Raw genomic sequence first — 20,251 nt, 5'->3', positions numbered from 1 at the left:
TCCCCGCTCAGTCTCCTGAGTAGCTGAGACTACAGGCTTGCACCACTGCACCTGGCTTGTGTCTCTTCTTATAAGGGCACTAATTTTATTCATGCGAGCCCCACCCTTATGGCCTAATCATATCCCAAAGGCCCCAACTCCAAATACCGCCACCTTGGGGATTAGGGTTTCAATGTATGAAACTGGGGGGACATAAGCATTCAGTCTACAGCCCAGACTCTACTGGTTTTCCTCCTGCATCACTAGGTGCTCCTGATTTCACTCTCCTGACTACTACTACCTTCCTTCTTCCCCTCCCCCTCCCCTCCCCCTCCCCCTCCCTCCTCCCCCTCCCCCACCACTTCTTCTTCTCCTCGTTCTTCTTCTTCTTCCTCTTCTTCTTCTTCTTCTTCTTCTTCTTCTTCTTCTTCTTCTTCTTCTTCTTCTTCTTCTTCTTCTTCTTCTTCCTCTTCCTCTCCTTCTCCTTCTCCTTCTTCTTCAACAGAGTCTCACTCTGTCGCTCATGCTGGAGTACAGTGGTGTGATCTTGGCTCACTGCAACCTTGGCCTCCCAGGTTCAAGCAATTCTCCTGCTTCAGCCTCCCTAGTAGCTGGGATTACAGGCGTGTGCCACCACCAGGCTAAATTTTGTATTTTTAGTAGAGATGAGGTTTCACCATGTTGGCCAGGCTGGTCTCGAACCCCTAACCTCAGGTGATCTGCCTGCCTCAGCCTCCCAAAGTGCTGGGATTATAGGTGGGAGCCACCATGCCCGGCCTTGCCTCCTCTTCTTTTGCATCTGGTGCACTCTTCTGAATGCCAGCACAGTCTCATTCTGAACGTCACCTTCTCAGAGGCTTCTCAGACCGTCCTGGGTGGTTCTTGGTCATATCACTCTGTTTAATTCTCTCAGAGAAACCATCATGACCTCTTGTGCCTTGTTGCTGCATTAATTTACTACAAGCAGCTGGGTAGTGGGAGATAAGGACACAGATCCTGGAGCCAGGCAACCTGGGCCCTCCAATCCTAGCTTCATATGAACGCCATCATAGAGTGGCTCACCACTAATGGGTCATAAGGCCTTCAGCAGGTTGATTGGCCCCTCTGTGCCTCAGTTTCCTCCTCTGAAACATGGGGATAATAGAAGTTCTACCTCACAGGGTTGTTTAAAGGATTAGAATTGCATGAGTATGTGTTTAATAATTAAGACAGTGCTAAGAAGATTCCTGAAGGGTGCAGCCTCCTCCAGCTTATGTCCTTGAGAAACAGAAGACTTTTCCCATTCTTGGCAGAAATATACTCTGTCTTTATAAATTGATTAATTTAGGAGCATCTTTTCTATATACATTAATATAGCACATCGCTGCCCTCTTTCTTTATGAACTTCTCCCTTTTATAATTCTCTACTATTCTAATCATATCAGAAGTAACCTTAAAGCTAGTAAGAATCATCTTTTAATTTGCTCACTTCTCTTATCTATGGAGGAGGAAATTTCCTGAGCTCTGTGCAGTTCCACGGGCAGCAGCTTTAGTGACAGCCCGAAGAGCAGGAGGTGAAAGTTCTGGGCTGGGGCAGTCCAGGGAGTCAAGGAAGAGAAGCACGTTGCTGTTGTTCTAGTAGTTGTTGGGGAGGTCAGCGAGAGAGAAGGGTTAGATGTTCATCAGGCTGAGTTTGAGGTGTCGGTGGAGTCAGGGTGGAGGTGTTTTGAGGGTATGGGGCACAGCAGGATTAAAGCAGGGGCAGGGAATGGAGTTGTCTTGTAGGAAATCCCACGTGTGGCTGGAGGAGCAGGTAGGAACTGCTGCTTAGAGGGCCAGGGGAAGTCCTCAGGTGAAAGCTACCTGCTTCTTCTGGGGTCCTATGGGGCTGCACTAAGTGGAAAGCAGAAGAGTGCCAACTTGTCAGGCTGCCAAATGAGGCAGATGGGGCCAGGCGGGAGCATCTGTATCTTCACCAGGGCTGAGCTAGACTCTACCTGGACCCTCCCTCTGGCCTAAGATCACTCTCTAGGTTGTCTCTGCCCTGGTAAATCCTCACACCACCTAAAGTAGCTTCTGTTACCCTCAAGAAGACTAGCCCAAGAGTGCTCTGCTTTCAGGATTCTGCTTCCAATTGCCAGTGGGAACGATTGCTGGTTGCAAGTGGGGAGGGGTCCATCCTCAACGCCAGAGAATGGCAAACTCCTTTTGCCAGGGCCAGCTAGTACAGATTTTAGGTTTTTTGGGCTCTGCAGTCTCTGTCACAACTACTCAACTTGGAATTGTTCCTATAAATTTTATAAAATTAATCAGGGAAGAAGGGAAGGGGAGAAATGAAAATAAACCAAGCTTGCAACACATTTGGCATTAATCATGAGGTCAGCCTGCTCTCTGTCCTGCTTCTTCATATTTGCTGCCTATTCCCCCAGAATCACACAGACCCTGTTGTAAGACTATAGTCCCCCTTAATTGTACCATAGGTAACATCTTAAGCATTGTGAGACATTAAGTTTTCCATTTGAGATATTCTTACCAGGTCTTGTATACCAGTGAAACTACTGATGCCAGCTGGTCTAGAGGAATCCAAGAGAAGCTGATTCACCAAAGAAGGCTGTTTCCAGATCATGATGATTTCATCCATCCTACCTTGACCAATCAATGATCCCAATTTTCCAGTTACTTGCCCTCTACAATCCCCTTAAAAGTCCCAGCCCAGAACTTCTCAGGGAGATGGATTTGAGGGTCCCTCCCAACTCCTTGCTTGGTTACCCTGTGATCACTAAACTCTTTCTCTGCTGCAAACCCTGTTGTCTTGGTGTATTGGTTTGTTCCAGTGCAATGGGCATATGAACTTGTTGGTCCTGTAACAAACTCTGCTGTTGTAGCATGAAAGCTGCCATAGATAATACATAAATGAACATGTGTAGCTGTATTCCAGTAAAACTTATTTATGCACACTGAAATTTTAGTTTCAGACAATTTTCATGTGTCATGAATTAAAAAAAAAATTTCCACCATTAATAATGTGAAAATGATCATTAGCTCATGGGGTGTATAAAAACACAAGGTGAACTGGAGGTGTGGTTTTGGTGTGGGTTCATCTCTTCCATGGCCCTACAAGTCTCATCATTTGCCAACCTGTTTTATATTGACGTCCTTGTCCACACTTCCACACGATGGGAAGTTGTACTTTGGATCTCACACCCCTGTGTAGTGCAACTTAGGTGCTTGTTCTCATGGAAGGTAACTACTTATAACTATAGGGAGTGGAGGTGCCTTGATACTCCCATGAGACCATCAATGGGGTCTCCCCTCATCCTGTTCCATGGGCGTAATGACCCTTCATGGATCCTAGCTTTTGGCAGGGGGCTCTGCTCCCACTCCCTGTCTTGTGTAGACCTGAGACATTGTCTTCTGTCCCTGAGTGGCTATTTAAACAGCAGCCCCTCTCCTCCTAAGGCCCAAATTAATTTTGACTGGTCCCCATTAGCCTCTTGGTATCAGATCCTGCTCACAGACCTGGCTTTTAGTTCCCTTTACATTTCTAATACCTGGAATTTCCTTTTATTGGATTTGACTTCAGTTTGGAACCAGATGATAGCTTCTGTGTCAACTCTGTCTTACTAGGTGGTCTGGAGTTTGGATTTTCTAATTGGATTATAATGAAATGTGCCTATATTAGACATGGCGAGTTTATAGTTTTCCAACCATCAACACATGCCTTTGCTTATTCCCATTTCTTTTCTTTTATAAACAACTGTAGGGATAAGATTTTCAAAAAAGGAACCAGAAGAAAACATCATAAAAGCAGAACCAAGAAGGCTGACGATTTGTTTGGTCCTCTTGGTGGAGAGAACTGAAGCCTGCAACTGTTGTCTCTGCTGAATAAATGGCACAAGGGTTGCTACGGTTTGAATGTTCCCTCAGAAACTCGTGTTGAAACTTAACTGTCAATGTAATGGCATTGGGATGTGAGGTCTTTAAGAGGTGATTAGGTCATGAGAGCTCAGTCCTCTGAGTGGATTAATGCTGTTATCTCCGGAGTGGGTTAGTTATTGTGAGAGTGGTTTCCTGATAGGCTGAGTTCAGTCCCCTTTTTCTTTCTGTCCAGCAGGCTTGCCTGCTGTCTTGTCTTCTGCCATGGAATGACGCTTGTCAGATGCCACTACCATGCTCTTGGACTTCTCATCTTCAGAAAGCTAGGAAGGTGAACAAATTTGTTCTTTTTTTTATTATTATTTGAGACAGAGTTTCTCTCTGTCGCCCAGGCTGAAATGCAGTGGCGTGATCTTGGCTCACTGCAACCTTCATCTCCTGGGTTCAAGCAATTCTCCCACCTCAGCCTCCTGAGTAGCTGGGACTACAGGCTCATGCCACCATGCAGGGCTAATTTCTGTATTTTTGTTAGAGACAGGGTTTTGCTATGTTGGCCAGGCTGGTCTGAAACTCCTGACCTCAAGTGATCCACCTGCCTCGGCCTCCCAAAGTGCTAGGATTACAGGCATGAGCCACTGCGCCTGCCAACTTTTGTTCTTTATAAATTAGCTAGCCTGTAGTATTCTGTTATAGTAGAAGAAAATGGACTAAGACACAACGTTGTGGCTACTGTCAGCTCTGCTCATTCTGGATCCCTCAAGTGTGTGGCTCATGTCACACATGGGACCAGGGTCCTGGTGTTTTATTGTTCCATCCAGGGCTCTATTCTATATATAATCTATCTTTCTTTCTTCTTTCTTTCTTTCTTTCTTTCTTTCTTTCTTTCTTTCTTTCTTTCTTTCTTTCATCTTTCTTTCTTTTTTTTTTAGATGGAGTCTCGCTCTGTCGCCAGGCTGGACTGCAATGGTGTGATCTTGGCTCATTGCTTTGCAACCTCCACCTCCTGGGTTCAAGTGATTCTCCTGCCTCGGCCTCCCAAGTAGCTGGGATTACAGGCACGTGCCACCATGCCTGGCTATATAATACTTCATCAGATATGGTGGTACAGAAAAGATAAGAAGTTGTGCTCTTACAACAAAAGTTTGAAATATCAGATGATCCAGTAGAGTTCTAAAAGATAGTAAAGATTAGAGGCTGTGGGTATCAAAGATGGGTATCTCTGGGGAAAGAGAAGGAAAGAAATTATATTTTCAGATAGCTATGTCTTAGAGAAGAGTATCTTCTGATGTGCAAGTTGGATTAGAGAGAATGTATAGCTAGTGGAGGGACCAGATGAGAAGCTATTTCAATGGTCCAGGACTATTCTAAAGGTATTTAATATTAACTGGGCAGTTACTATGTTCCAGGCACTGTATCAAGCACTTTACTTACATTAACTCGTTTATTTCCTGTGGCAACCCTATGAGAAAGAATTGTCATGAGTACTCTATTTTACAGATGAGGAGACTGAGGATGAGAGTGATTTAGCAACATGCCCAAGGTCAGATGATTAATAAATGATGGAGATGAGATTTGAGTTTGTGTGACTTCAGAATCTATGCTGTTGACCATGACCCATATACTGAACTAGGTTAATAGTGTATAACCAGGTGGAGCTTCCCTATAGGAAGTTAGAAAGTAGGATCTGGAGCCCAGGAGAGATATTGGGATATTGGGTTAGAGGAAGAGGTGTGAAGTCATCCGCATGGAGATAACGGTTGAGAAAGACATGGGGAGTGATCACCACAGCTCCTTAAGTAGAGGGTGTTTTATGATTCAAAAGTAGGCAGCCATAGAGAAGGGAAGCTACTTAGATCGATGAAGTAATCCCAGATAGGAAGAAGAGTGAAAGAGGCAGGGAACAGAGTTTCCTCTGTTGGAGAGGTTTCGTAAACTGGGACTGACTTTCATGAAGTTCCGAGTCATGAAATCTCAGGGGGTGACTCAAACACTACGTTCACATTAAATGAAGGCCAACAGATTTTCCTGTTTGTGCTTGGTCCATTCTCAGAAACGTCTCTTGCCACCCTTTCTCTTCTGCTAAGTAAGGCTTAAAATTAGGAAGCAACCTTTAAAAGGCAAAAGAGGAAATAGATGAGTGAGAACACAAAGGAAACTTGGACAAGTAGAAAGTGGATGACCCAGGCTCCGTTACCTATACTTGGATTCCAGCTGGGACCTAGATTTGCTGAGGACGGAAGCCAAGGAGACAGGAACATGTGGCTGCTCCCAGCTCTACTCCTTCTCTGCCTCTCAGGTGAGTGGGGCTGTGGCTTTGGGGACTTGGTTTTGCAGGGGGCAGGACAGTAGGTAGAAGAGCTGTCCTGGGTTCAAACCAGAGGTGAAGTGTCCACAGAAAAGGGAAAGATACATCCGTTCATTCACCTGTGCATCCTTCTATACATTCAATCATTCATCCACGGATCCTACAAACACTTACTGAGCACCAGATATGTGCCAGGACTGTTCTGGGTGCTGTAATTAAGAGTAACTTCTGAACTGAGGGAGTCAACTAACTACAATACAATGTGGAAATTACTGTTGTAGAGACTCATTCATGTGGTGATGAGAGTATGCAACAGGAACCCCTCACTTTGCTCTTGGAAGGGTGGGAGATGTCACTGAGGCTTCATTGGAAGTCCATCCTGCAGGATGAATGAGTTGGCTGAGTGGGAAAGGAATAGCTTATGTGCAAGTGTGAGGACATTAAAGACCATGGAGAGTTCAAGAATTAACAATAGTTCTGTTTTGACGAAGCTTAGTGTAAAGGGGTTGGAATGGTTTGTGAGAAATAATTAATGGGCTGGGCGTGGTGGCTCACGCCTGTAATCCCAGGACTTTGGGAGGCCAAGGTGGGTGGATCACCTGAGGTCAGGAGTTTGAGACCAGCCTGGCTAACATGGTGAAACCCTGTCTCTACTAAAAATACAAAAATTAGCTGGGCGTGGTGATGCACGCCTGTAGTCCCAGCTACTAGGGAGGCTGAGGCAGGAGGATTGCTTGAACTTGGGAGGCGGAGGTTGCAGTGAGCCGAGATTGCACCACTGCAGTCTGGCCTGGGTGATAGAGTTGAGATCCTGTCTAAAAAAAAAAAAAATGCCATCCTCAACATCTACCTTAAATCCTTCCCGGAACAAGGTGTGGTGTAAACAAGTAAATGAAACTGTCCTGCAAAGATTGGACTTCAGAAGAGAAACTCTTATTAATAGACATTCAAAATACAAAAATGCAGGAAAACACATTTGTCTCTGGGGAAATAAATTTAGGCTAAAAGTTAGAGGACATTCTTCATGTTTGCAGAATGAATTTTATGGTTGAGTTCCCTCACAAAACATAGAAATTGCCCAATGTAATGACAAGATTCTTTCTAGAAGGGTGAGTGAAAATGACAGCGATTTAAAGGAAGAAGACCAGGTAGGTGACATGGACTCAAACTCGTGGGCTCAAGTAATCCTCCTCTCTTGACCTCCCAAAGCACTGGGATTACAGGCATGAGCCACTGCACTCAACCAATGTTTGCTCATTTTGTATTTGAATTTGCTTCCTTTTTCTTTGCCCTTTCCATCTCTCTTTCCACCCCTATCTCATTCCCCATCCTCAGACTCGCAATGTGACCTGCGCAGGTCCCTCTGAAAATCTTAACTGGGAAAGAGAGATGGAAAGGGCAATTCTAGCAGGGAGGGGAAATGACAAAGAGGAAGGAAGCAAATTCAAATACAAAATAAGCAAACATTGGTTGAGTGAGGTGGCTCACACCTGTAATCCCAGTGCTTTGGGAGGTCAAAGCAGGAGGATTGCTTCAGCCCAGGAGTTTGAGATCAGCCTGGGCAACATAGCAAGACCCCATTTCTACAAAAAAAGAAAAGTAAAAAATTTAAAAAGAGCAAAACTAGAATTCTATTTATTACACATTTTTATAACCTACAAACACTTCCAAACAGATGATAGAATTTAACCCTCTGAGCAGTTTTGTGACCCAGGCAGGGCAAATAGCATTGACTCCACTTTATAAATAAGATGATGAAGGGAGATCCGATGACGTAAGAACTAAGTAGACAAGCTGGAAATGAAGTCCAGATCTGTGTCCTCCACAGAGCTCTTTCCATTGGCCATGGAGGTGTCAAGAATAAGGCTAACCTAGTAATAGTCACAAAATAGCTGACCTCTCTGCCACATCATCTGGTATTTCCATTCTGAACTGATTGCTGTCCAATATTTAGTAGCTCCCATTAACCTCAAGCAACCAGCAAGCACATGTTTCAACAAATGCACCGATGCATTTATATAATTCCATCAATTATTTCCAGGAACATGCTGGATTTCCTTGAGAACTGCTAATCTTGCATTCAGGTAACACTCTAGCAGGACAGAGGAAAGTATCTTGGAATTAGCATAACCTTCTTTTTCCTTAACTTCAGGTGCCCAGGATTAGATCATGGGTCATAGAACACTCTCTCATCACTGGTCCATTCAAGACCCTCTTTTATTTTAATTATATGTAACTTAACAAACATCTGTGAGCTCACTGGCCAATCCATGAACTAGAATGTTATCAACAGCATAGATCTACCCACTCCTTCCCAATCCAATCCTGGTTCTTCTTTCAAACAACAGTAATTTGGTGTCATCTGCCAATACTTTGCATGAAAATTTGCTTTTGTTATATTTTTACATTAAGTAGAAAATTGGGCTAAGCAACCATAAGCCATGCTCTACATCTGAGGGTCTGTGATTTAATCAGCCACATCCCTTATCTCATCTTTTTCTTTCCTCTTCTTCTTCTTCTTTTTTTTTTGAGAGGGAGTCTGGCTCTGTCACCCAGGCTGGAGTGCAGTGGGGTGATCTCGGCTCACTGCAACCTCCGCCAATCAGGTTCAAGCAATTCTCGTGCCTCGGCCTCCCGAGTAGCTGGGGTTACAGGCGTATGCCACCACACCTGGCTAATTTTTGTAGTTTTAGTAGAGACAAGGTTTCACCATGTTAGCCAGGCTGGTCTCACCTCCAGTGATCCGCTCACCTTGGCCTTTATCTTTTTCTTTAAGCTCACCTATCCAGGCTCTCCCCTCTGCAAGTTGCCTTGCTTTACCTCCATTTTGGAGGTGGCTTTGCTTACTGGGCTTTAGATAGTACTCTTATCCACACTGCTGCCCTACCTCTGAAATATAAGTCTTTACAAGTGACTTCCTTTTTTTTTTTTTTTTTGGCCAGAGTCTCGCTTTGTTGCCAGGCTGGAGTGCAATGGGACGATCTTGGCTCACTGAAACCTCTGCCTCCCAGGTTCAAGTGATTCTCCTGCCTCAGCCTCCTGAGTAGCTGGGACTACAGGTGCACACCACCATGCTCGGCTAATTTTTGTATTATGATTATTATTTTTAAATGGAGTCTCGCTCTGTTGCCCAGCCTAGAGTGCATGGCGTGATCTAGGTTCACTGCAACCTCCGCCTCCCAGGTCCAAGTGATTCTCACCTTCAGCCTCCCAAGCAGCTGGGATTATAGGCACCCGCCACTATGCCTGGCTAATTTTTGTATTTTTAATATAGACGGGGTTTCACCAAGCTAGCCAGGCTGGTTTCGAACTCCTGACCTCTGGTGATCCACCCGCCTCGGCCTCCCAAAGTGCTGGGATTACAGGCTTGAGGCACCACACCCGGCCAATTTTTGTATTTTTAGTAGAGATGGGAATTCACCATGTTGGCCAGGAAGGTCTCGATCTCTTGACCTTGTGATCTGCCTGCCTCGGCCTCCCAAAGTGCTGGGATTACAGGCATGGGCCACCGCGCCCAGCTGTGATTTCCACATTTTAAGAACCATCTTCTGTCTTTTCAGAAGATTAATTTGAATTGGTTTCATTTCAATGAGAAGGTTGCCTACTGGAGAGAATAGCCATCATGAATGCAGAAGGCCCTTTCTTTTCTAGGGTGACCTTCCAGATTTGCTGGGTTTGGGGTTCCCAATAGCACTTTTAGGCTTTTCAGGATGAGATTCTGCCTCTTCAAAGGGACTGATGTTTGCTTGGCTTAGAATGGCTTGAAAAGTTGTAAAGTTTGTGAACCAGAAAGACCCCCCAAACCTGGAGGTTTACCCAATAGAGACCTGGGGAAGGAAACAGCTCAGTCCAGAGGGAGCTAAAAGTAAGTGGCTCTGGGCCCTGGAAGGGACAAAATGGTCCCATGGTTTCCTCCCTCAGCTGTGCTCTCCCCATTGTGTGTGTGTGTGTGTGTGTGTGTGTGTGTGTGTGTGTGTGTGTGTGATTGAGAGGAAGAGCGAAACATTTGCTTCCTAGCAGGGCTGAAGGAGCCGAGGTTGTAATCAGGAGAGTGGAGGACAGATTCCAGAGGAGAACCAGAGGCCAGAGGCAGAAGGCCAGGCCAGCTCTTATGCAATTGAGGAATTAAAGACTTTCTGGGCTGGAAGGAGCCTGGAAAGCTCTCTTGAGTCTGACTTCCTATCTGCTGCTGGCATCTTCTTGATTGGAGTGGCAGGAATTCTAGGATACATTCAGCTCTGAAGGCACTGGCTCTGATCCTGGCAGAAGAAGAACAACCCCAAGCTCTCCAGGAAGGATCCCTTTAGGAAGCAGCACAAGCAGGCCCCGGCTCCATCACCAGACTCTTGGCTGTGACAAGCCCTTTGTACACTGCCAAGCTCCCATTGTGGGAAATGCAGTCCTGAGCTCTGTCCAGAACCTAGAAGGAGGTGCTGCTGGGATGTGCCACCTCCAGGAGGGAGCTGGGGGCAGGTGGAAGGGAGGAGGTGAGGACCGGCTCTCAAATCTCAGGAGGGGTGTGCAGCTGCGGGGCAACAGGTTCTTGGGGGAGAACGTAGGTGGGGAGCAGGGATTTGGGAATGGGAAGATTCCTGAGGGCACAGCATCCAGAGCGAGGAAGGTTCTTACGAGAATTAGGACAGCAGAGAAATGGGGAGTGCTCAGAAGGTGCAGGGTCAGGAGCCACTTTGCTGTGGTCAAGGGAGCACAGAGCGGGAAAACACAGGTTTGGAGCAGGGTTTGGGGTAGGGGCTGGGAAGGGGTCAGGGTGGGGGTGACAGGTGCTACTGAGTGTGGAAGGGACCAGGAGGGTGGGAAGAGATAGTGACAGTGAGATTGTCTCAGGCCAAGCATGGTTGGTGGGGTGAGGAAGGTGTGCGTGGTGGCAGCTCACACATCTGCCAAGGCATATGACAGACAGAGCCAGCTGCGGACAGAGTGGGGAGGAAAGGCAGATGGTGGGACGAGGGGAGGGAAATGAATGAAAGCCAGAAGTCAGGGGCTCCTCCATCCTCAATCACCTCAGATCTAGATGTAGTTAGCTCAGGAGCCCAGATAGTCATAGGACCCACAGATGCCAGGGGCTCTTTCACAATTTCTGCTCATTCTAACGGCTTAAGCTTCCGTGGCCCCTGCGCGTATTCATCCTCTTATTGTGAACTCAGGTTACTCTGAGGGGGTGCAAAGCTCAGCCTCATCACTGTTTCTCTTTCTCTCCCTCTCTCTCACACCCACACACACGTGCACATGCACATACCCTCAAGTTCAAACAGAGCCTCTTGTCAGTTTTTCAGCACTTGCTTAAGATATTGGGGGGCTCTGCTGAGCATCACATCCCATAATGCCTGAACTTCTGCCTACCTACAGCCTTTCTTGTCCCTTCTCTTTGCTTCCGTATCAACTTCTCACACTTTGCCTCCCAGATTCTAAACCCCACTTTCCCCCCAGGACCCAAATCACCTCACTTGGTTACAGAGAGCAGCTTCCCTCTTTCCTCTGAATGCATGGTGACCTCTGACTCCCAAGACCTGGGGACTATTGTCGGGGGGGTCATCTTGTGTCCCAAATTCAGGTAAAGAAGCTTATCAGGGCTTCCTTTGGGGACAACCCCTCTTCCCAGTGCCATGTTGATTCTTTCTGGACAGTGGTTAAGATCAGAGCCGGAGAGTATTTTTCCTCCCACAAGAACACTCTGAAAGTGGAGGAAACCGCAAGTTGTGCTTTTAAAGAATAAGCCTGAGATTCAGAAGACCCCAGAATATATGGGTCTCACTCCAAAGGGAAGTGATCTTGTATATGACCAAATCTCATGCCTGGCAGAGGCTGCAGGGCCCAGGACAAGGTGGGATGACCAGCTCCTCTCTGCTCCTGCCTCCAGCTTTGGTCTCCAGGTGCTGGGGCCCCTGTGCTGTGACTTGGTGTCCCTGCTCTCACAGGGGACAGGTTTCTGCTCTCACAGGGACTCTTTGGCTTAGGTCCTAAGCTCAAGTATTCCTCCAGGTTCCCCTCCCAGGAAACACCCAGGTCTCCCTGGCAACCTTCCCCTTAAGCTTCAGACAGACGGCTGCTGATGGGGCCATCTGGATGGAGACTTGGGACTCGGGCTTGTGTTTTCCAGGCTGTTTGTCTCTGACGGGCCCCGGCTCTGTGACTGGCACTGCGGGGGGCTCTCTGACAGTGTGGTGTCAGTATGAGAGCATGTACAAGGGATATAACAAGTACTGGTGCCGAGGACAGTACGACACGTCATGTGAGAGCATTGTGGAGACCAAGGGAGAAGAGAAGCTGGAGAGGAATGGCCGCGTGTCCATCAGAGACCACCCGGAGGCTCTCGCCTTCACTGTGACCATGCAGAACCTCAATGAAGATGATGCTGGATCTTACTGGTGCAAAATTCAGACAGTGTGGGTCCTGGATTCATGGTCACGCGATCCCTCGGACCTGGTTAGGGTGTATGTTTCCCCAGGTAAGAGCTCCCCTCACTTTGGCAGCAGGGTTTGGGGTGCGACTGGACAAGGGAACAAGGGTGGACGGCACACTGAAGTGTGCGTCCAAGTCTTGTCTTGTCCTCAGTCACAGTGGTGTTGGGAGGAGCCTATGGCATGGGCATGGAGAGAGGCGGCTGATCCTTCAGCCTTGGGTGGGCTGGGGGGTGCACAGCTCAGGCGCCGCCACTCCCATAGGGCCTGGGCCTCACCCCATTATCCAGCGTGGAGGAGGCCCCTTCATGCTGAGCCAAAGCTGTTTCCACCATGCCCTTTGGGAAGCCTGTACCAAAGAAGAAACACTCCTGTACATTTGCAGCCTCCTCACAGAACATCCCCTTACCATGTTGTTTTGAAATATGTCTTGCTTGGGAAGACCTTCCTGTTTAGTAGCTTCTTGAGTGGAAGCTACTCTTTCTCTTACTCCCCCTATGCTAGAGGGCCATGGAGCCGTGTCCCGATTCTTCCTGCCCACATCACAACTTCCGCCCTATGACTTTCCACCTGCTTCCTTTAAATGCTGTGCCAGATGGCCATGCCCACCCTCTACCTGTGCTTGACAAGGCCGACCATCAGCTTCCAGGCTGCTCCCCCTCATTCAACGGAGACCTGCCAGTGCCTCCACTCCAACCTCTGCCATTATCTTGGCAGGTTTTAATGAATAACTTGGCAATCTTGCCTTGGGTTCCTTGACATTCTCAACCTTGGTGTCCTTTATTTTCTACTCTCTTCAGAATTGCACCCCATGGAAACACCTCAGAGCTTGTCATCACCCGACCTGGTCGCTGCCCAGAGTCTTAAACTCAGACATTCTATTTTCTGACAACTTTTCATCAATCAGCTCTCCCCCATCCTCATGCCATTGTCCCTATTCTCAACCTCACAGTGACCTTCTGTCTTCTGATCCCTCCATTTCCCCCAATTTATTGCCCCCATCACTCCCGTTCTGACCTCACTTCCTTCCTAGACCACTTTGAGCCCCTGCAATAGATCCCATTTTCTTTTTTCTTTTATTGAGACACGGTCTCACTCTGTTGCCCAGGCTGGAGTGCCGTGGAGCGATCTCGGCTTACTGCAACCTCCGCCTCCTGGGCTTGTGATCCTCCCACCTCAGCCCCCTGAGTAGCTGGTACTTCAGGTGTGCACTACCATACCTGGCTAATTTTGTATTTTTTAGTAGAGACAGCGTCTTCCCGCGTTGCCCAGACAGGTCTCAAACTCCTGACCTCAAGTCATCCACCCGCTTTGGCCTCCCAAGGTGCTGGGACTATAGGAGTGAGACACCATGCCCAGCCTGACATTTTCTTCTCTTAGCAGCACTCATAACTCCCATATTCCATTTCCTTATCTACCTGACAAAACCCTCATCCCTGGATCAATCCTAAAATAAAGGTCACTAATCATCCCAGTTTGCCCAGGACTAAGGGGTTTCCCAAATGTGGGATTTTCAGTGCTAAGGCTAGAAAAGTCCTGGGAAAGTTGGTCGCCCTGTCTAAAATCCACCTGCTCTAGCGCTGCTGGGGAAAAAAAGTGAGAAAATGGTGCCTGTGGCTGCCAGTAGAAGTTAAGAGTTTCCAACATTACTCTCCCATACATCTACCTTCCTGAGAACACACAGGACATCAGTTTCTTTCCTTCTCCACTTGCAAACTTTCATGCAATCTACACTCATTCTTCCCCTTTCCCTTTCGGGTTGAGGACAGGCTTCCCCATCCTGCCCAAGGGTGATCCTCCTGGGGCTGGCTCCTTGTCCTGTGGTTTTCTGCCTCCCCATCCCTCTTGAACCAAATTCCCCTGCCCCCTGCCCCTTAGCTATCCACACCATCTCCTGTCCTCAGACTCACACTCTATCATGTCTCTCACTTCCCAAAAGCATCCCATGGTCCGGCATTTGCCTCTGCTAGGTGCCGCCCATGTTTCCCTCCCTGCTGGCCTGGGGGTGGATCAGGCTCCTCCCCTGTGCTCCCATTGCACCTGCTGGGGCTCCTTCCCAGGGCTGCTTCCAGCGGAAGTGAGTCCGTCTGTTTATGTGTCTCTGCCCCTCCAACGGGGTGGGGCTCATGCCACGTCCATCAACGAATCTCCAGCAACAGAGAGGTTGAACGCGGCTTATCGGATCACACTGAGCCTGTGTCGGGCACCGGTGAAGGGCTGAGCCTCCAGGACAACTGCTTTAGGGAGATCATGAGCTGGGAGTCCAGTGGCAATGAGGGAGTAGACTATGTCAATAGTCTGGTGGTCACCTGAAGTCCTTAGGAGGAGCCGAGTGTCAACCTATCCCCTCCCTAGGGGTGGCCTACAGTGGCCTTTCCACATGGGCCGGGCGTGGTGGCTCACGCCTGTAATCCCAGCACTTTGGGAGGCCAAGGAGGGCAGATCACCTGAGGTCAGGAGTTCGAGACCAGCCTGATCAACATGGAGAAACCCCATCTCAACTAAAAATACAAAATTAGCTAAACGTGGTGGCATATGCCTGTAATCCCAGCTACTTGGGTGGCTGAGGCAGGAGAATCGCTTGAACCCGGGAGGTGGAGGTTGTGGTGAGCTGAGATCGTGCCATTGCACTCCCACCAACCTGGGCAACAAGAGTGAAACTCCATCTCAAAAAAAAAAAAAAAAAAAAGAGTGTCCACATGAAGGGTGCTCAGAGCCCCCTCTCATGGTCTCTACGAGGCCCCTTGGGCCACAGGCTGAGCCATCTTCCTTTAGACTCCTCCTTCCCCTCGTCCTCCTGGAACTCCACATCTGGCTGCGGAAGCCCAGAGAGACCCCTGCCCTCACCCCAGGCAGAGTGGGATGAGGGCAGAGTGGGCAGAGTGGTAAGAGTCTTTCTCTGAGATGCAGAGAAAGACCTGGCACTTATTGGAGGGGACTCTCATGGCTGGTTCTGGTAAGGGCTCTTTTTGTCCCTGAGGGGTTTCACCCAGGAGGTGCCCTGGATCTGGCTTCAGAAGATCTTTCCAGCCTCTTCTGTGAGTGGGTGATTCTGTGTGACATCCATACGGGTGCTCTGTGCATGGCTGGGAGCCCAGGCATGGCCTGATGCATCATTTTCATCTCCAACAGCAATTACAACCCCAAGGAGGACCACACATCCGGCCACACCTCCCATCTTCCTGGTGGTGAACCCTGGGCGAAACCTCAGCACGGGGGAGGTGTTGACCCAAAATTCAGGGTAAGCACCCAGGGCCTGGAGGCCATGGAGGGAGCAACCCTGGGGTGGAAGCTGGGGGGTGGGGGTGGCGCACCGTGACCTGAGATCGTCACTGTCTGCTGTTTCTCTCCATCTCTGGTCCTGATTCTCATACTCTCTGAGGCTGCATGTGGATGCTGAGTGGGAAACATCACTTGTGCTGTGAACGCCTTTCCCTATGGGGCAGCTACTGGGACTCAGGTCGAAGGTTGAGTTCAGGTGGACGTGCAGCCCCTCCTCCCTTCCCCACTCCTTCCTGTCTCCTTCCCCATCCAGCTCCGGACTTGAGGTCCCAGTTCTGTGGCCCTTTTCAAAGGTCTTTGCTCAGCTGGGGATTTTGCCACCAGGAGCTGTCTGTGGGGTCTGTGGGGAGATGGGCCAGCTCCAGGCTGGGGTTTGAATCAGTTCTCTCTCCTCTCCCAAAGATACTCAGAAAGGGCTGTGGTATTGCTGCTAGACCCTGAGGGGAGGGAACAAGGAGCTGGAGTGGAACAGTGAGAGTGGTGGCCGGGTGCGGTGGCTCACGCCTGCAATCCCAACACTTTGGGAGGCCGAGGCGGTGGATCACTTGAGTCCAGGAGATTGAGACCAGCCTGGGCAACATGGTGAAACCCCGTCTCTACTACAAAATACAAAATTAGCCAGGTGTGGTGGTGCACCTGTAGTCCCAGCTACTCAGGAGGCTGAGGTGGGAGAATCACTTGAGCCCAGGAAGTCAAGGCTGCAGTGAGCCATGATTGCACCACTGCACTCCAGCCTGGGTGACAGAGTGAGACTCTGTCTCAGAAAGTAAAAAAAGCGAGAGTGGGGACTGGTTTTAAGAAGTCAGTTGATAAAGTGGAGGCTGTGAGTGGGACAGGGACAGAGAGGGTGCTGTGGAGTGCACTCCTGGAAGTGGGTCCCTCTTCTGTCTTCACTCCATCACCTCTCCTTGATGAGACCCCCCGGGCAGTCCTTGATGGAGGGAGAAGGAGGGATGGGGGCCACAGAAGGGGCTGCCCTGGCATAGGTCCTTTCCCTGGCTGCTCCTGGGTTATTTGGGCTCCAGAGTCAGAGCATGGGGAGAGGTGGGGAGAGAAGGGTCCTGGGGGTTCTCCCGGGGAAGTGACTCATTTTCACCGTGTCCCCCACAGGTTCCGGCTCAGCAGCCCTCACTTCCTGCTCGTGGTCCTTCTGAAGCTGCCCCTGCTCCTGAGCATGCTGGGTGCTGTCTTCTGGGTGAACAGGCCTTAGTGGGCTCCTGCCGGAAGATACAGCCAGGCTGACCCGAAGCCCTGCAGAGCCCCATCCCCAGGAGTGCCCCGTGCAGGGAGTCAACCTTTCAGACTGGATGCGAGAGACCTGTGGACTCTGGAGGGATTTATTGTTCCTGTGCCTCAAAGGAGGGTCCTGGCTCTTAGAGGACACTCCTCTGGAGTCCTCATTGTGCAGCTTGGGGGTCCTCCTTTCTCCTCCCCAGTCCCCTGCCTCCCTGCCCTCATGCCCACTTCCCAAGGGCAAGAATTCCCTGGAAGTTGGCCGGGCACCATAGCGAGTGCCTATAATCCCAGCTCAGGAGGCTGAGGCGGGAGGATCGGTTGAAGCTAAGAGTTCCAGGCCAGCCTGGGCAACATAGAGAGACCCTGTCTCAGAGAGAGAGAGAGAGAGAGAGAGAGAGAGAGAGAGAGAGAGAGAAGGACGGAGGAAGGGAGGGAAAAAATTTTCTGGAGGAGCCTGGCCCTTCATTCTTCTTGGTACAAATGCTTCTCAGGCCAGTTTCCCCCAGGGCAATAACTACCTCCTTCCTGCAGACAGGAGGCTCCCTGAGGACACACCCCTCACAGCCCCAGCCTTTAGGCTCACAGAGCTCCATCCCTTCTCTGGGACAACCCCAAGGGAGCTTGGTCCCGGCAGAGCTTGCTCATGCAGTTGCCCAGTGTCCCACATGCTCAGGGCTCCTCTCGTCTTCTGACGCCCCTTGGGTCTCCCTGGCTTTAAGGCCCCTTCTCTCCCTGTAACCAGGCAGTGTGTGGCTGGGCTCAGAACATCTCTGCCTAGGTGGCCCATGGATGAGCTGCTCCAGGTTAAAGTTCTGGGGCGAGTTGAAACAGTAAAGGGAGAAGGAGCTGGTGGGTGCCTCTGATATCACTCCTGGAATTCCCCCACCTGGAGGTGTCCAATGCACAAGGTCAACAGAGTCAGTTCTGTCCACTTTAGAAGTCTGGTTGAGACCACCTGATAGCAATTAACCTTTTCCACAGGCGGAGCAGACATCGTTTTTCAAAGACAGGATGGAGGGCACAGAGGTGAAGGATACTTGTCCACACTTGAAGTGCACAGTGCCATCACCACTACTGGTGACCCCTGGCTCAGGAATGAGCTCAGTTGGTTTTCTGAATGTTTGTCAATTACTCTGTTTCCCTAAAGTTTGTGGGGAGGACTCCCACAGTCTGCCACAAGCAAGCATCACCATCTCCACTTGCTACCTACATCTGGACCAGTGCTCTCCCTCTGCCCCCAGGCCTGAGCTCATCCTGAGCTAGTGATGCCAGTGTCCAGAGCACATGGAGTGACCCTCTGAGTGCCGAGTGCTCAGGCAGAGCTGCCGTGCTCTGAACTCGAGCTCTGGTGGGGCTCCCAGCTCCATCATGCATGGTGACTCGGGGAAAGATGGGGCTGGCCCAGGACTCATGCTGAAAGAGAAATTCAATCTAACAAGGCCCCTATTAATTATATTAACCCAGGAAATATGATGATGAGCAAGAAAGGAGCTTATGATTCATTTTATGAGAAGGATAAGCTGGGGGATGATTGTCCCAGACAATGGTAGGGAAGAGTCATAGAGCATGGTGGATACCAGGACCTTCAGGAGCTACGTTACCCTTACCATGTGTGCAGAGTGCATGTGAGGGAGGAGTGAGATATGGGGCTGGAGCCTCAGTCTGAAAGGGCTTCATGGCAGACCAAGAAGTTTGAATTGTGTTCTGGAGGCCATAGGGAGCCCCTGGAGGTTTTAATTTTTGAAACTTTTATTTTGAAATGATTATAGGCTTAACATTGCAAATATGACATAGAGTCCTGTGAATCCTTCATCTAGTGTCCTTCAATGGTGATGTATTATATAACTGTAGGACAAGACCCAAACCAGGAAACCGGCATTGTTACAATACTGTTAGCTAGACTGCAGACTTTGTTCAGTTTTCACCGTTTTTAACATACATTGGTTTATGGATGTGTTTGTGTAGAGTTCCATGCAATTTTACAGATCCAGATAACTACCACCCCAGTCAAAATACAGAACCAATCCATCATCACAAGGATCTCCCTCATGCTGTCCCTTGTATTTGCACCCCTATCCCATTCCTGTCCCCTGGAAACCACTAATCTGTTCTCCATCTCTACAGTGTTGTCCTTTTGAGGACAAATGAAATTATGCAGTATGTAATATTTTGAGATTGACTTTTTAATTCACTGAGCCTTGAGATCCGTACAAGTGGTTGCACTTACCACAACCAATAGCTGATTCCTTCCTATTGCTCAGCAGGATTTCATTGCGTGGGTGTACAATAATTTGTTTAACCATTCACCCACTGAACCCAAACAAGACATGTCTGTGCAAGTAATGGCTGCTGGACTGTGACCTCTGAGTAAAGGATAGGTGTTTCAGGGCCTCATTTTTATTCTTGGGACCATATGGTGCCCCCAGCAGGCTTGGGAAGTGACCTTCTAAAGTGCACAGATGGGCCTGCAGGGATGCTGTGTGGGCCAGCTCCAGGCTGCCATTCAGAGGCAGAATCAACTCTGCTCTCTGGCCTTGTGACTGGGGACCAGGTGGCTTCACCCCTTCACGTCCCGCTATTCTTATATGGGACATGAAGGCGCTAAATTATGATTCTTCCACAAGGCAGTTTAAAAACATGGCTGCAAATTTCTTGACACTCCTTCCATGAAGAGTTGTGGCTTAGGTCCCCTCCCCTTGGGTCTGGGTGGGTTGTGACTGTTTCAACTTGTGGACTAGAACAGTGTTTCTCAACATTTTTTCATTGTTATCCTAAGATAACAATGAATATCCCTAAAAAAAGAATATCCCTAAATATCTCCCCTCATGAAATGTTAATACAAAAGATGTATTGTACATCCATCCATTCACCTGTCTATCTATCTATCTATCTACCTATCTATCTATCTATCCATCCATCCATCTATATCTCTGTTTTGTATCTAAAAAGAGTAAAAATATTTTTCCACCCTGCAAGAACCAATATTTGCCCCCATGGGCAATGCAAGAGGGCCTCTGTATGGCTTCCAAGGCTAAGTCAGAAGAAACCCTGCAGCTCCCTCTTCAGTCTATTGAAACGCTTGCCCTCTGGATGGTCTGCGGATATTCCCTTTTAGAACCCAGCTGTCACAGAGAGGCCACATGTAGGGTCTCTGGGCAACAGTCCCAGCAGAGCT

The 20,251-nt window shown here is 48.9% G+C and overlaps 1 protein-coding gene across 1 annotated transcript; it reads left to right on the top strand.

The window, feature by feature from the left end:
• Positions 1-5,883: 5,883 nt before the first annotated feature.
• Positions 5,884-19,241, top strand: CD300E (CD300e molecule). Its single transcript, XM_511662.9, has 4 exons — positions 5,884-6,130; positions 12,258-12,605; positions 15,691-15,799; positions 16,951-19,241. Exons 1-4 carry the CDS (start codon positions 5,968-5,970, stop codon positions 17,048-17,050), a joined length of 720 nt encoding a protein of 239 aa, XP_511662.3. The 5' UTR covers positions 5,884-5,967; the 3' UTR covers positions 17,051-19,241.
• Positions 19,242-20,251: the final 1,010 nt, after the last annotated feature.

The sequence above is a fragment of the Pan troglodytes genome, chromosome 19, assembly GCF_028858775.2.
Source record: "Pan troglodytes isolate AG18354 chromosome 19, NHGRI_mPanTro3-v2.0_pri, whole genome shotgun sequence".
Lineage (NCBI taxonomy): Eukaryota > Metazoa > Chordata > Mammalia > Primates > Hominidae > Pan > Pan troglodytes.
This window is presented reverse-complemented; position numbering and strand designations above follow the sequence as displayed.